Source organism: Cryptomeria japonica, chromosome 8, assembly GCF_030272615.1.
Source record: "Cryptomeria japonica chromosome 8, Sugi_1.0, whole genome shotgun sequence".
In the NCBI taxonomy this organism is placed as follows: domain Eukaryota; kingdom Viridiplantae; phylum Streptophyta; class Pinopsida; order Cupressales; family Cupressaceae; genus Cryptomeria; species Cryptomeria japonica.
This window is the reverse complement of record NC_081412.1, coordinates 258,918,237-258,931,012: the sequence shown is the minus strand read 5'-3', so window position 1 is coordinate 258,931,012 and position 12,776 is coordinate 258,918,237. Positions and strand designations below refer to the sequence as shown.

At 36.7% G+C, this 12,776-nt stretch overlaps 1 protein-coding gene across 8 annotated transcripts; it reads left to right on the top strand.

The window, feature by feature from the left end:
* The first annotated feature begins 4,085 nt into the window (after positions 1 to 4,085).
* Positions 4,086 to 12,236, top strand: LOC131059975 (transcription factor PIF1). Of its 8 annotated transcripts, none has more exons than XM_057993040.2 (10): positions 4,457 to 4,589; positions 5,220 to 5,327; positions 6,563 to 6,620; positions 6,723 to 8,025; positions 8,805 to 8,903; positions 9,015 to 9,080; positions 9,234 to 9,299; positions 9,413 to 9,907; positions 10,093 to 10,213; positions 10,397 to 12,236. In XM_057993040.2, the coding sequence occupies exons 2-10, from the start codon at positions 5,228 to 5,230 to the stop codon at positions 10,399 to 10,401; spliced, it is 2,313 nt and encodes a 770-aa protein (XP_057849023.2). In that variant the 5' UTR covers positions 4,457 to 4,589; positions 5,220 to 5,227; the 3' UTR covers positions 10,402 to 12,236. The 8 variants fall into 8 exon arrangements, with proteins under 8 accessions (XP_057849021.2, XP_057849020.2, XP_057849028.2 ...); XM_057993043.2 differs by lacking the exons at positions 4,457 to 4,589; positions 5,220 to 5,327 and adding exons at positions 5,340 to 5,541; positions 5,716 to 5,832 and having other exon boundaries at positions 6,505 to 6,620; XM_057993038.2 differs by lacking the exon at positions 5,220 to 5,327 and having other exon boundaries at positions 4,086 to 4,589; positions 6,505 to 6,620; positions 10,132 to 10,213.
* Positions 12,237 to 12,776: the final 540 nt, after the last annotated feature.

Here is a 12,776-nt window from a genome sequence, read left to right as displayed (position 1 = left end):
AATGTTATGCATATGTTTCATATCTATTTACATAAAATTATTCTTTCTTATACCTTCCACTCCTTTAAAGCAATGTACATTGTACATTTGGATGGATATCTAATAGTTTTAATTCTCAAAAGATTTTTTTTTCAACATTTGTATAAGCACAATTTTTTTAAATGTCAATTCAATATAATACCATTAACATAAACTTTTTAAATTTATTTATTTAAAAGATGTGAAAAAGTACAACCTTTATATATTTATTAAAATAGACCTATTAAGAATTATATCATAAAACAAAATATTTATATCATATAAACATAATTTTTTAGATGTTGAATCAACATATTTACTAATAATGTAAAAACCTTAAATCTACCCATTTAAAAAATGTCAAAAATATCAACCTCAAAATATCTATTTAATTTATATAACAAATTTAATATAGACACTAATCTCTCTATGATAGGGTCCCTTGAACAAGAGTATAATGAGAAAGGATGTGGATGGAGCATTGCCCTATTAGCATTAGGATGAAGGACCTTATCCCAAAATTATACCTACTTTGGTCCCTTCCCACTTCGAGTATTTCTCATGAATGAGTATGTCACATAATGAATAATTGATATGCTTTTCCTACCATATTATTTGAACGATAATGTGACTAGTTTGAACCTCAACTAATATGAACTGAACATCAAGTACAAACTTCATTCATGCTATTTGTGAAGAAGAGTCTTTAAAATATGTCAGCCACGATCAATTAGTTGTTGGAACAACCTACAAAATAAAAATTTGAGGAAGAAAGATTAGTCCTTGGAACTACAATAATGTTATGCATATTGACATAAAATTATTCTTTCTAATATATTTCGCTTCTTTAAAGTGATGCACGTTGTATATTTGGAGGAATATCCATTACTTTATTAATTTTCAAAGATTTTTTTTTTGCATCACGTAAACATGATTTTTTAGATCTATTTATCTAAAAGATGTTATAAAATATCAACCTTAATGTACTTATTAAAACATACCCATAAAGATTTATATCATATAAATATCATTTTAGATGTCAAATCGATGACTACTATTAATGTAAAAATCTTAAATCTATCTATTTAAAACATGTTGAAAAAATCAAATTCAAAATATCTATTAAAACTTATAAAACAAATTGAGTATAGACACTAATCTCTCCACAAGAGGGTCCCTTGAACAAGAGTATAATAAGAAGGCATGTGGATGGAGGAGAGCCACTATGCTATTAATGTTAGGATGAAAGACTTTGTCCCATACATACAACCAATTTGGTTCCTTTCCACTTCGAGTATTTCTAATGAATGAGTATGTCACAAAAAGACTAATTAATATGGTTTTCCTAGCATTATTCTTTGAAGTATGATGTTATTGGTTTGAATCTCATTTGAGATGAGTCCATCTATATGAATTTATTAAAAACTGTTGGCATTTTTGTTGTTTATGCTGTGATTGTCATTGATGGACACACACTTGTATTGAGATCCACCTTTATATGTATGAGCTTGTGCTCAACCGGTATTTGTTGCAACCGGTATGTTGTATACTAGTCTCTAGACTAGTGATTTTGCAGAATGTGTTTCCCGGTCTAAAGCGGCATGTCGACCCCAAGCGGTTCACAGATCACAAGCGGTACGAGGGAGCAAAGCGGCACATCACATTCTTACCAGTCTTCATTTGTGACAAACCAACAACTAGTATTTTGTATGAACCGGTAATACTTTGTGATGAGTTACCAACCGACATTTTGTGATGAGTTACCAATCCACCGATTGTTTGACGGTGTCGACACATTGACGATGATTCTTTTGTCGTGTTACTAAGTATGTCTAGATTCATTGAACCTAGGAAATTGTAATGTAATCCTATTGGACCGACATGAAATCAGATTCCTTTAAAAGGACATCATGTCTAGGGTTTTAAGTTGTTGCTGAAAGGGTTAATGTTGAGCTAGGGTTTGAGGTGGAAGTTGAGTTGTTGTGAGAACGATCTTATTTGAGAAGATCGAGTTGTAACTGTGAGAGAGAGAGAGAAGACTGAAGTAATGCTGGAATGCATTAGCTGTGAGCAATACTGGATCTAACCAAGCAGTTTGTGCTATTAGATAGATCAAACACTTGTTGATTACTCACATCTTTGACAAGTTTGTAGCCCTTAACCGGGTAGGCCTCAAAGCCTTTGTAAAATCCTCTAACAAGGTGGTTCACACATGTGAATCTAAAATTCTCTAACAAGGTAGTCTTTAATCGGACTTATCTCCTAAAAGAGATTGAGATTCCTAACAGGATCTGTTCTGGTGAAGAACATTGTAAGACCTTAACCGGTCTGGTTTCTATTCTGTAGATAGTGACTTGTGAGTTCCATCTCACCGTGGTTTTTCCCAGTTGGGTTTCCACGTCAAATATCTTGTGTTATGGTTGTATTGCTTTTGTGGGTGAATGCTTTATTCGCATTTTGGTTTGCATGTGTGGTAACCGGTTTGACTGTCAGACTGCTTTACCGGTTTATCTTTAGACTGTGTAAGTGTTTTTGTGCAGTAGTTTTTGGCATACTAATTCACCCCCCCCTTAGTATTCATCAAAAACCACATGCACAAACTTCATTCATGATACTTATGAAAAAGAACCTTTAGCATATGCCAACCACGATCAATTAGTTGTAGGAACAACCTACCAAACAAAAAGTCGAGGAAGAAAGATTAGAGTCCTTGAAATTACAATGATGTTATGCATACTAGCATAAAATTATTCTTTGTAATACCTACCACTCCTTAAAAGTGATGTACATTACACATTTGGATGAATATCTAATACTTTATTAATTCTCAAAGGAATTTTTTTACATCATATAAACTTGATTTTTTTAGATGTCGATTCAATATCATACACATATAATACTATCAACATAAGCTATTGGAAACTATCTATTTAAAAGATGTAAAAAATATTGATCTCAATATATCTTTTAAAATGAATATGCATTGAGATCTATATCATATAAATATGATTTTTTAGATGTCAAACCAATATGACTGCCATTGACATAAAAAACCTAAATATATTTATTTAAAAAATGTCAAAAAACGTCAACCTCAAAATATCTATTAGAAATTTATATAACAAATCTAGTAATAGAGCCACCAATCTCTCCATGAAAGGTCCCTTGAACAAGAGTATAATGAGAAGCCATGTAGATTGATGAAGGCCACTACCCTGTTAAATGTCATGATGAAGGACCTCATCCCACACATACACCCACTTTGGTCTCTTCCCGCTTGGAGTATTTCTCATTAATGAGTATGTCACATAAGGAATAATTGATACCGTTTTCATAGCATATTCTTTGAAGGATGATGTGACTAGTGTGAACCTTAATTGAGATGAGCCCATCTATATAAATTTGTCAAACATCATTCACAAACTTCATTCATGATATTTGTGGAAAAACAGTCTTTAAGATATCCCAGCCACAATCAACTAGATATAGGTACAACCTACTAAACAAAAAATCAAAGAAGAAAGACTAGAGTCCTTGAAACTACAATAATATTATGCATACGTTACATATCTATTGACATAAAACTATTATTTCCAATATTTTCTACTCCTTTAAAATGATGTACATTGTACATTTGGATGAATATATAATACTTTATCAATTCTCAAAAGAAAAATCTGCATCATATAAACATGATTTTTAAGATGTGATTCAATCTCATACACATACACAAATACTAACACAAACTTTTCAAAACCAATTATCTAAAAGCTATCAAATATATCAATCTTAATATATTAATTAAACCGGACCCATTAAGATTTATATCACACAAATATATATCCTTTAAATATCGAATCGATATGAATACTTTTCGCAGAAAAATCTCAAATCTATTTAAAAAATGTTAAAAAATATCAACCTCAAAATTTTCATAACTAAATTCAATATAATCTCCATGAGAGGATGGAGGGGGGCCTCTAGCCTATAAATGGTAGGATGAAGGACCCTCCTCCCATACTATACACCCACTCTGGTCCATTCTCACTTGCCAATCATAAAAAATAAAAAAAATGGAAGAAGCAAAAAAACTAAAAGGTAGCTGCTGCTTCAATACTTTACATTATCCCTCGCGGACGCCAAAATAATTAGTGAACCAGATTAGAAACCAGGATAACCAGGGTTAGAGAAAACTCAAGGTGGGTAAGGTTGAGTCAACAGGGCTCTCTGTCAGGTGTTTGTGGGTGTGCGTGTATGTGTATGTGTGTGAGTGGTGAGTGTCGTCGTGGGCGACAACATCTCATTATTCATTCCTCTTCTTGCTTGGAATCGGATTTGCTTTCCTTTCCTCCTCCTCTGCTTTGCACTGTCGGAATCATTTAACAGAGGGATTGATTTCCGTTATCCAATTTTCAGGAAATTGACAGATGCTATCTGCAGGAGGCACAAGGAATACTACTCCACATAGGTCGATTGCTGCTACCAACAGGGAAGGGAATGAAGACAGGATAACAGACAAGACTCACTGCAACAAACAAGCTTTCCACTGCCCGGAAACTGATCTGAAATACGTGGGTTTTCTCTCACAAATCTCACTCTTTTAAGAAACGAATTGGGTTCCTTTTTTTGTTTTGCCCCCAATGGTAGAAATTACAGCAATGGGTCATCGGCTGCAGTGACTTTTGTTAAACCAGTGGGCGTTTTCTTGTGCCCTGTTTGATGTACTCGGGTACATGTCACAGTTGCTACAGAGTTTGTATCTGAGAGCAAGTGATTGGTTTTGTACTTGGGAAAGAATGGGTGGGCATTTTTTCTGTGTGTAGTTCAGCCTGTGGGTTGCTGAGACCTGTGGAGACAGAATTGGGAATTAGTTATTTGTTGGTCTGAAGGTAGTTAATGTTAAGTTTTTCGACCCTGGGATGTTCCCCAGGATTGAATTAGTAGGTTATATAGGAAGCAATGCATTGGCGTTACCTGTGTTCGATGAATTCTCTCATGGGTTTTTGCCCGCAATTGACTTTATTAGTATTTGGTAGGGATCGGCGTTTAGTTTGCTTTGGTGCTTTGATGTAGAGCATGGGTTGTGAGATGGTTTGTGGCCTGTCAAACACTGCCTTTGGGTCTAGGACTTGTTAATTTTTTTGTGTGGTGTATGTTGAGCCAGGTTTTATATTTGATTCAGTCGTATGCCGTGTTTCCAGGTCTGAAGATGGATTCGCTGTGGATCTTCTGTGTGCAACTTAGTTACATAGCAGATCATCTCCTAGAATGCCTTGTGCACAAGTTCTTCTTGTGGCCATCGTCTCGAAGTAGGTCTCTGCCTATTAGTAGTTTCGTGCATTTTTTGGATACAAGTGGGTCTCGAGTCCTTGGAAAAAATTGTGATCTTTGATGGGTTTTTACATAAATAGATTTGTTCAGTAGCTTTGTGTCAAGTTTTCTGCATTGGATTAATGAAACCAGAAAGATCGCTGCCACTGGCTGTTACTGAAAGTACTCTTCGCCCCAAAACTACTTAATTAGGTAAATTATCTCTTTCAGATGAGTTGTATAATTAAAAAAAATATTAAAGACAAGTCAAGATGACCTATTCCCATAGTTTAATACTTATCTTTACATGTTACGCTGGAAATTTGGGATTTTCAGGTGAGCCTTTATTGGATTTTGTTTTACACAGCTCGTTTGTAGGCTTTGCAGGTCTCAAGCGTTTTCTGTTTTCATTGGAGGGTCGGGGGCTGGGTACTGTTTACTGAAAAACAGATTTCTCGTAGTTTCAAAAAGCCAGAGGAAGAGTGGTTTATTTGACCTTTCTAGGTAGCTTCCTGGATCACGGATTGTGTTTCGATTATATGACCATGTTTGAAAATCAAATGGTTAATAAGCATGCGATCATCTATAGTCACCTGCATTCCAGTAGGGCATAATTTCTCAGAGCACAAGAAATGAGTTAGGAAGATGGACCTTGCTCTTGCACTTGATTATGAGAGAATTGGGGACATGTTGTTCAGCTCATCTTGTCAATTTTGGCATTTTCCTTGTTCCATGGTTAGATCACTAAAACAACCTACTGGTTCATGGATTGGGCATTTGTGTTCCATAATTGCTTTAAGGCCTCAGCTCAAACTTCTGCCGCTGAGTATAATGGCACTTCTCACCATTGTGTTAATAAGTTTTTTTTTTTTTTTTTTAATAAATAAAATCTCCGGGGATTGGCTTACAAATCTGTCAGTTTAGAGTTGGTAATTCATTCCATCAAATCGGGTCTTTTGGGGATGATTCCTTTGAATCATGTAGTATCTGTGAAAGAGCAGGGATTATGATTCAAGACAGTAAATTTGATGTTCATCTTTGCTCAGATTTAGTGTTACATGCTTACTTTTGTGTGGTGAGTATTGCAGAGCATTTAGAAATAAGTATGTTATTAGCTTTTTAGGTCTTGGGATGTAATATAGTATTATACCTTTCCTTTTTTAAAATTTATTGCAGAGCATGAATCATTGTGTACCGAATTGGGACTCGGAAAATGGAATTATGCCTTCCCCAGATTTCCTTCCAATGACAAAGTCAAACTGGGATACTGCACAACAGAAGAGATCGTTGTTGTGAGTGAATTAGTTCTATTAATGGCTCTTAACGCCCCTTGAATTGTTTCCACTTTATCATTTATTCTGAATTCTTGTGCTTGTTTTCAATGACTGGTGCAGGCCAGAGCATGATATTGAAGAACTTGTGTGGGAAAATGGTCCAGTTGTGAATAAAGTGATCAAACGCCCCTTGCCCAGTCAGTTTTCTAAATCTCTGCAAAATGATGATGCTGTGTTACCCGGAAAGCCTTCCCTTGTCGGAAAGGATAACGTTTTGGATTCAGTTGTACATGATATGACAACAGCCAATGCTAGTTCCATTCAGGAAGATGAAATGGCTTCATGGCTACATTATCCTCTTGACGATTCTCTGGAAAAAGAGTACTGTTCTGATTTCTTCGGAGGAATGCCTAGCACAAATGTTCACTTGTTTAGAGATTCAATTGGAGCACAGGTTAATCATGTACCTGCTGAAAAGGTTTCCAGTGTTCAGGTACAGAAGGGATCTTCTTTACCCAGCGACTGCAATTCAGTACCATGGACAGGAGGATTTGGGACTATGGTCAATGCTGCAAACACGGCAGGTTCAAGCAATATGGGAAAGGATTCTGGCCCAAGATCAGTCAGTTCAGACAAGGCTATGGCTCTGGGTGCAGGAAGGGCATCTGGGCTGATACCTCAATCTGGTTCTGACACATTTGCCAAAGTCCGGACTGCCACTCAACTGCCAGTTTCCAAATGGCATAATAGTGTTCAGCCTTCTAGTAATTCAGAAGGTAACCAGTCTCCCTGTCAAAAGACCGCTACACAATCCGTTTCTCCTCTGGCTATGCAACCTCCAAAAATGCAAACTATGGACATAGGACATATGAAGCTAGGTAGTAGATCAAGAGTAGTGAATTTTTCCCACTTTTCAAGACCAGCAGCCACAATTAAAGCAAATCTGCAAAGCATAAGCTCAGTTAGCGGACTATCAACAATAGGGATATCGAATAGAGTAGATAAGTTAAGAGAGGATGGAGGTGCACCTGCAGAACCCTCTATAATGGAGTCAACCACTAGTGATATGACTACGATTACCTCAAGTACTGCAACTATTAGTCAAGTCCACGATATAAGTTATTGTCATACTCGTCAGAATCCACAGCCAGTGAGAAGTTCTGACCTTGTAACATGTTCAGAAGATGTTACTGCTTGCAGTGCTAAAGCCCCAGAGCAACTAGGAAGCCAAATTTCAAATGTTGCTAGAAGTTTGGCATCAGGAGGACCAGAGAAATGTGGGGAGGTAGGTGATGTTCAAGAACCTACAATTACTTCCTCCTCAGGAGGATCAGGTAACAGTGCAGGAAGGATGGGAAAAGAACCTGCCAATACAAGCAAGAGGAAGGGTAGAGATGCTGAGGAGTCAGAGTGCCAGAGTGAGGTAAGTAAACAATGACTAACTTTCGGTTTCATTAACCGTTTCAATCTATATGGCAACCTTGCAATAGGGAATCATGTTATAAATATAATATTTTTAGGACACATATTATCTGATAATTATTATTGTCAGGGCCATTTCCACTCCGTAAGTTTCAGATAAATTTAGATGCCCTCGGATCTTCTGCAATTTTCCAGCTTCACACCCCACTCTGCCCCCCCATTTTTTTGAAATTATGTCAAATATGCTCAACGAGACTTTGGTGGTGGTTAAATTACCTCAGGCGTTCTATAGCATGAATAAGATTTTCTTCTATTTAATGACAGAAGAAAGTATCTATTTTTACCCTTGTGTGAGGCAGCGTTTAGCATTATTTTTGTTACTCTTAAGTTGCTTCATCTCATGGTTTGTTTCTAATTTCCTTGTTTAACGTTAAGTTAGGAGTTTTTTCTTTATGTATTTGCTATCAAGCACAGTCGATGCATTTCTATTGGGACACAAGCTGCGGTTTTGACAACCTTTCTTTTTATCTCTATACAGGTTAGGTTTATATCTTGAGTCAATGGGCTTGTATGATGCTTGTGTTATGTCTTTTTTAAGATGAATGCAAGCATTCCATTTTTAGATCTATTAGGCCTCATGAAAAAATGCCGTTTAAAGCTGGTTGGAGAGTATTATTTTCGATCTATTAGACATCACTAGAACATCACTAGAAAATCTAGTCAGCTTTAATCTAATGGGATTGTAGTTTAAAGTGAAGTAAATGAATTACTTGGTTGCAGGATGTTGAATATGAATCTGTGGATGCAAAGAAACAAGCTCCACCACGCACAACATCTAAAAGAAGTCGAGCTGCAGAAGTTCACAATCAGTCAGAGAGAGTAATGTGTTAAACCATTGGAATAGGCTGGAATGTCTACTATTTTTTTAATTTTTGTTAAAAAATCCAAGACACGGAATAATCTAAATCTTTTTCTATTCATTGCCAACAGAGGCGAAGGGACAGGATAAATGAAAAAATGAGGGCATTGCAAGAGCTCATACCTCACTGTAACAAGGTCTAACTCAAAACTATATTTTGCAATGTTCTTACCATTGTTACTTGCATAATTTAAAGCATAGGAAATGCCCAGAATTATCTTTCTTTGTAGAGAGGCATATGATTCATCTACGTATTTGCTTCTTTGGTTGATACTTGATTGCAATTTCAGTCTGACAAAGCTTCGATGCTGGATGAAGCTATTGAATACTTGAAGACACTTCAGTTGCAAGTACAGGTAAAGAGTTCGTTAGAGCTTAAAGCAATTCTTAGTTGTCTTAATTGTAATGGGCATTGGGCATCAAATATGTTTTCTGTATTTGAACAATTGTTGGTCTTCTCACATTGCAGATTATGTCAATGGGAGGTGGAATGGGTATATCTCCAATGGTTTTTCCTGGGGGCATGCAGCATTTTCAAGTGCCACAGATGGCACATTTGTCTCATATGGGTATGGGTATGGGCATGGGCATGGGCATGGGCATGGGTTATAGCATGGGAATGCTAGATATGGGTGCTGCTTCAGTTCGGCCTGTTATGCCGCTACCTCCAATGCATGTGTCGGCACTTCCTGCTTCGACAATTCACTGTCCAGCAGCAATGCCGATGTCTGGAATGCCTGGACCAAGCCTTCCATTACCAAGGATTCCTGGAACAGGAATACAAGTATCTGGTCTCCCTGTATCAACACTTCCTGTATCTGGTTTATCTGGAACAGCTCAGCCTGCATTAGGGTCAAGTTCAGCAGCAAACTCTACCAATTTACAGGAACAATTGCAGGGTGCAAATGTAATAGATCCTTACAAGTTTTATCTCAGTCGTCCACAAATGCAACTCTCTTCCCAGGTTGGCTTTACGAATGGATAACCAATTATTTTTGTTAATTTAATAGAGGAAATCTTTCGGTAAATTTTACTGAGGGGTTTATTATTTGGATGTAACTTTATTTTTGTTTTTCAATTAAAGTAAAGCACGGCATAGTAGATTATTGCTGTGTTCTTGTTTCCTAATTTCTTCCTTTATCATATCAGGCCATGAATGGTAACTTGTATAATGTCCCAATGGCACAGTCCGCACCTCAGAATCCAACTCAGCCAAGTGGCAGGGGACTTCCCAATATGGAACCTGGATCTGGCAATGTGGGAGCGGCTGGTAAGCATAATTGGGGAAGTTTTAAGATGTTTTTGACTATCTTTCGAACAGCTAAACTAATAAAATGAGCTCAAAGTCACAATCTTGGTTTTGCATTATTATGTTTTTGTTTGTTCGTTTGTTTTCATAGGCAGAAAACTATTTCTTATTTGTCATGATTTATGTCTATTGGATATATTGCAGGTTAGAGAAGGCACTCTTGATCAATATCAACAATTTTTTTTTCTGGGAATGTTCAAACAATAGATATGAGGCAAGAATGGCCCCTTCCTGCAAATTAGCTCTTGAGGTTTCTGAGAGCAGAAGTGACAACAAAGCTGTCCTCGCCTTGGAGGCTTGTGGGGTGGTTTGCTCTTGGAGACTTGTGGGGTGGTTTGCTCTTTGTATATTATTTTTGGTAAGCATTGGCCTTATATATAGTTTTATCTTCGAAAGGTTTCTAGTGACCGGAGATATTACTACAAAGGATCTACCTCCTGACTGCAATAACATCTATCGACCTTGCAAGTAGCACACCTGTAGTTGATCATGTCTACCGCACTCTCATATGGTGGGGCTACCATGGCAAGGGTAAAATTTTCTGTAATTATTCTTACAAATGTTGATCATGCCACGAGCTGAAGGATGTTTATAAGCTCTGAGGTATTTCAACTCATTCATTTTTGATAGGCATTTGTTTTCCTTTTAGGCATGAGAAAGGAGACTCAAATTTCTATTTGTTTGGGAGCATCCCTTAAAGTGTTGGTCTGTGCTCTCAGTGCCAAAGTTGCATATTTTACCAAACCAAGTTCCAATAACAGACCCCTACTTTCAGCTGCTGGTTTCAGAAATAAGTTGTTTATATTCCCGGTACTTTTTTGAGGCCAATTTAAATTCGAGATCAAATCGTTAACTAGTTGCAGTGATAATGATTTCAGTAATGAATCTGGCCGTTATCGTGTTTCCTTAATTCCACCCATAAACAATGCAGTCCCTCCTTTATTGCAGTGCATTGCCACTTACAAGCATCCAATTACTTGTCTTAATCTTCTATGAGTAACATTTTCTCAAGGACTTTTCTAAAACTGTGTACGAGTCTTGGAGGTGATCTGTGTAAAACTTCATTGAAGTTTGCTCAAGTTCCTGTTTTCATTTGCAGTTTGTGGAAATCTAGAAAATATGGGCAGGGTTTTAAAGTCAATATCGACTTTAGAAGGTTTTGTGAACAAAATTATCAAACCATGTTACATTTCCTTATCTACCAAGTTGCCTGTGTTAACATAGTTGAATTGCTTAATTCTTTTTTAAGGTGGGTGGAAATTATCTCTAGACATTAGAATGTCCGACTTTGAAATGTATAATGCCTTTTTTGAATTACAGCTTCTGTAATTATCCAATGAATCCACTAGGGCATAATTGGTACCTAATTGATTTCTCTCTGGATGATTTTCATTTGGGTCAGAGAATTTCCTTGATCATGTATGGTCTCAGATCTGCAAGCATGCTTGATAATTGGCGTAATTCAGTGGTGTTGCTCCATTCATTATAGGATTTTCAATATAAGTTCTATCATGGAACACCCATCTTTCAGCTGATAATGAGTCATGGGCTCATGGTTATGCCATTGAGCCAGGCGTGGTAGCAGCGCAATATATGTACCTTTCAACAATTTAGACAAGGTATTTGACTCTGTTGCAAGCGAGGCTTCAGTTCATTCTAGGAAGAACCAAACAAGAAATGGGTGCTTGGATCTGCATTGGAGTATCATTTTGGTTGTCGGCAATCAGGAATGGATAACAATTATTGGGAATTCAGGCTGTGACTCCAACTATGCCAAATGTTAAACTTGCAGAATTTAATCTCGGACATCACCAAGGAGTTTTGAATGAGAGTTGTTCATTTCACAGTGAAGATGATAGAGGTGTTTTCTTCATTGTCTTTTGTGGATAGTGTGGTGGAAGTCTCATCAAAGGATTGTTTTAGTGGATTTATGTTACCGAGAAATAAAGATTCAATTCCCTTTTTGGTTTTTCCTTCTGAATTTCTTTCCATGTCCGGGAAAACATTTAACAAGGCCGGTGATGAATTTCTTTCCATGTCCGGGAAAACATTTAACGAGGCCGGTGATATATGGGATGTGCTGAGCATTATTATGGAACCTTATGTGTTCTTGTAAAGATGTGTATTGTTTTTGTTTTTTCTGGGATTAACAAGACCTTTATCACTTTTTAAGAATAAAGAAGGTATTAATTCATTATTATGAAAAAAAGTTGATAAAAAGGTAGAACCTCTCTATATAGAATAAAGTTAAAAATAAAAAAAGACAACAATTTAAATCAAGTTCAAATATCAATAAACATAAAAAGTCAAGAGTGGCGAGAGCAACATCACTAGGAAGGGGATCAGAGACATTTGGTTTTCCAAAAACATTTACAAGGATGTAACTGTCATCAATAAACTCCCAATCAATGCCTCATATATAGGTTAACCGCAAATAAGAGAAAACCAGCTATAGGCAAAGGAAACTTATTAGTACGTGATTGGCCAAGATCATTATGCCCATGAGAAGAGGTGGAAGGTGGTC

Bases quoted from the DNA above. Each gene is read 5' to 3' on its own strand.
- LOC131059975 (XM_057993037.2), top strand. From the start codon at position 4,446: ATGCTATCTGCAGGAGGCACAAGGAATACTACTCCACATAGGTCGATT. The intron at 8,904-9,014 runs GTAATGTGTTAA...CATTGCCAACAG, and splicing joins TTCACAATCAGTCAGAGAGA to AGGCGAAGGGACAGGATAAA. The intron at 9,081-9,233 runs GTCTAACTCAAA...TTGCAATTTCAG, and splicing joins TCATACCTCACTGTAACAAG to TCTGACAAAGCTTCGATGCT.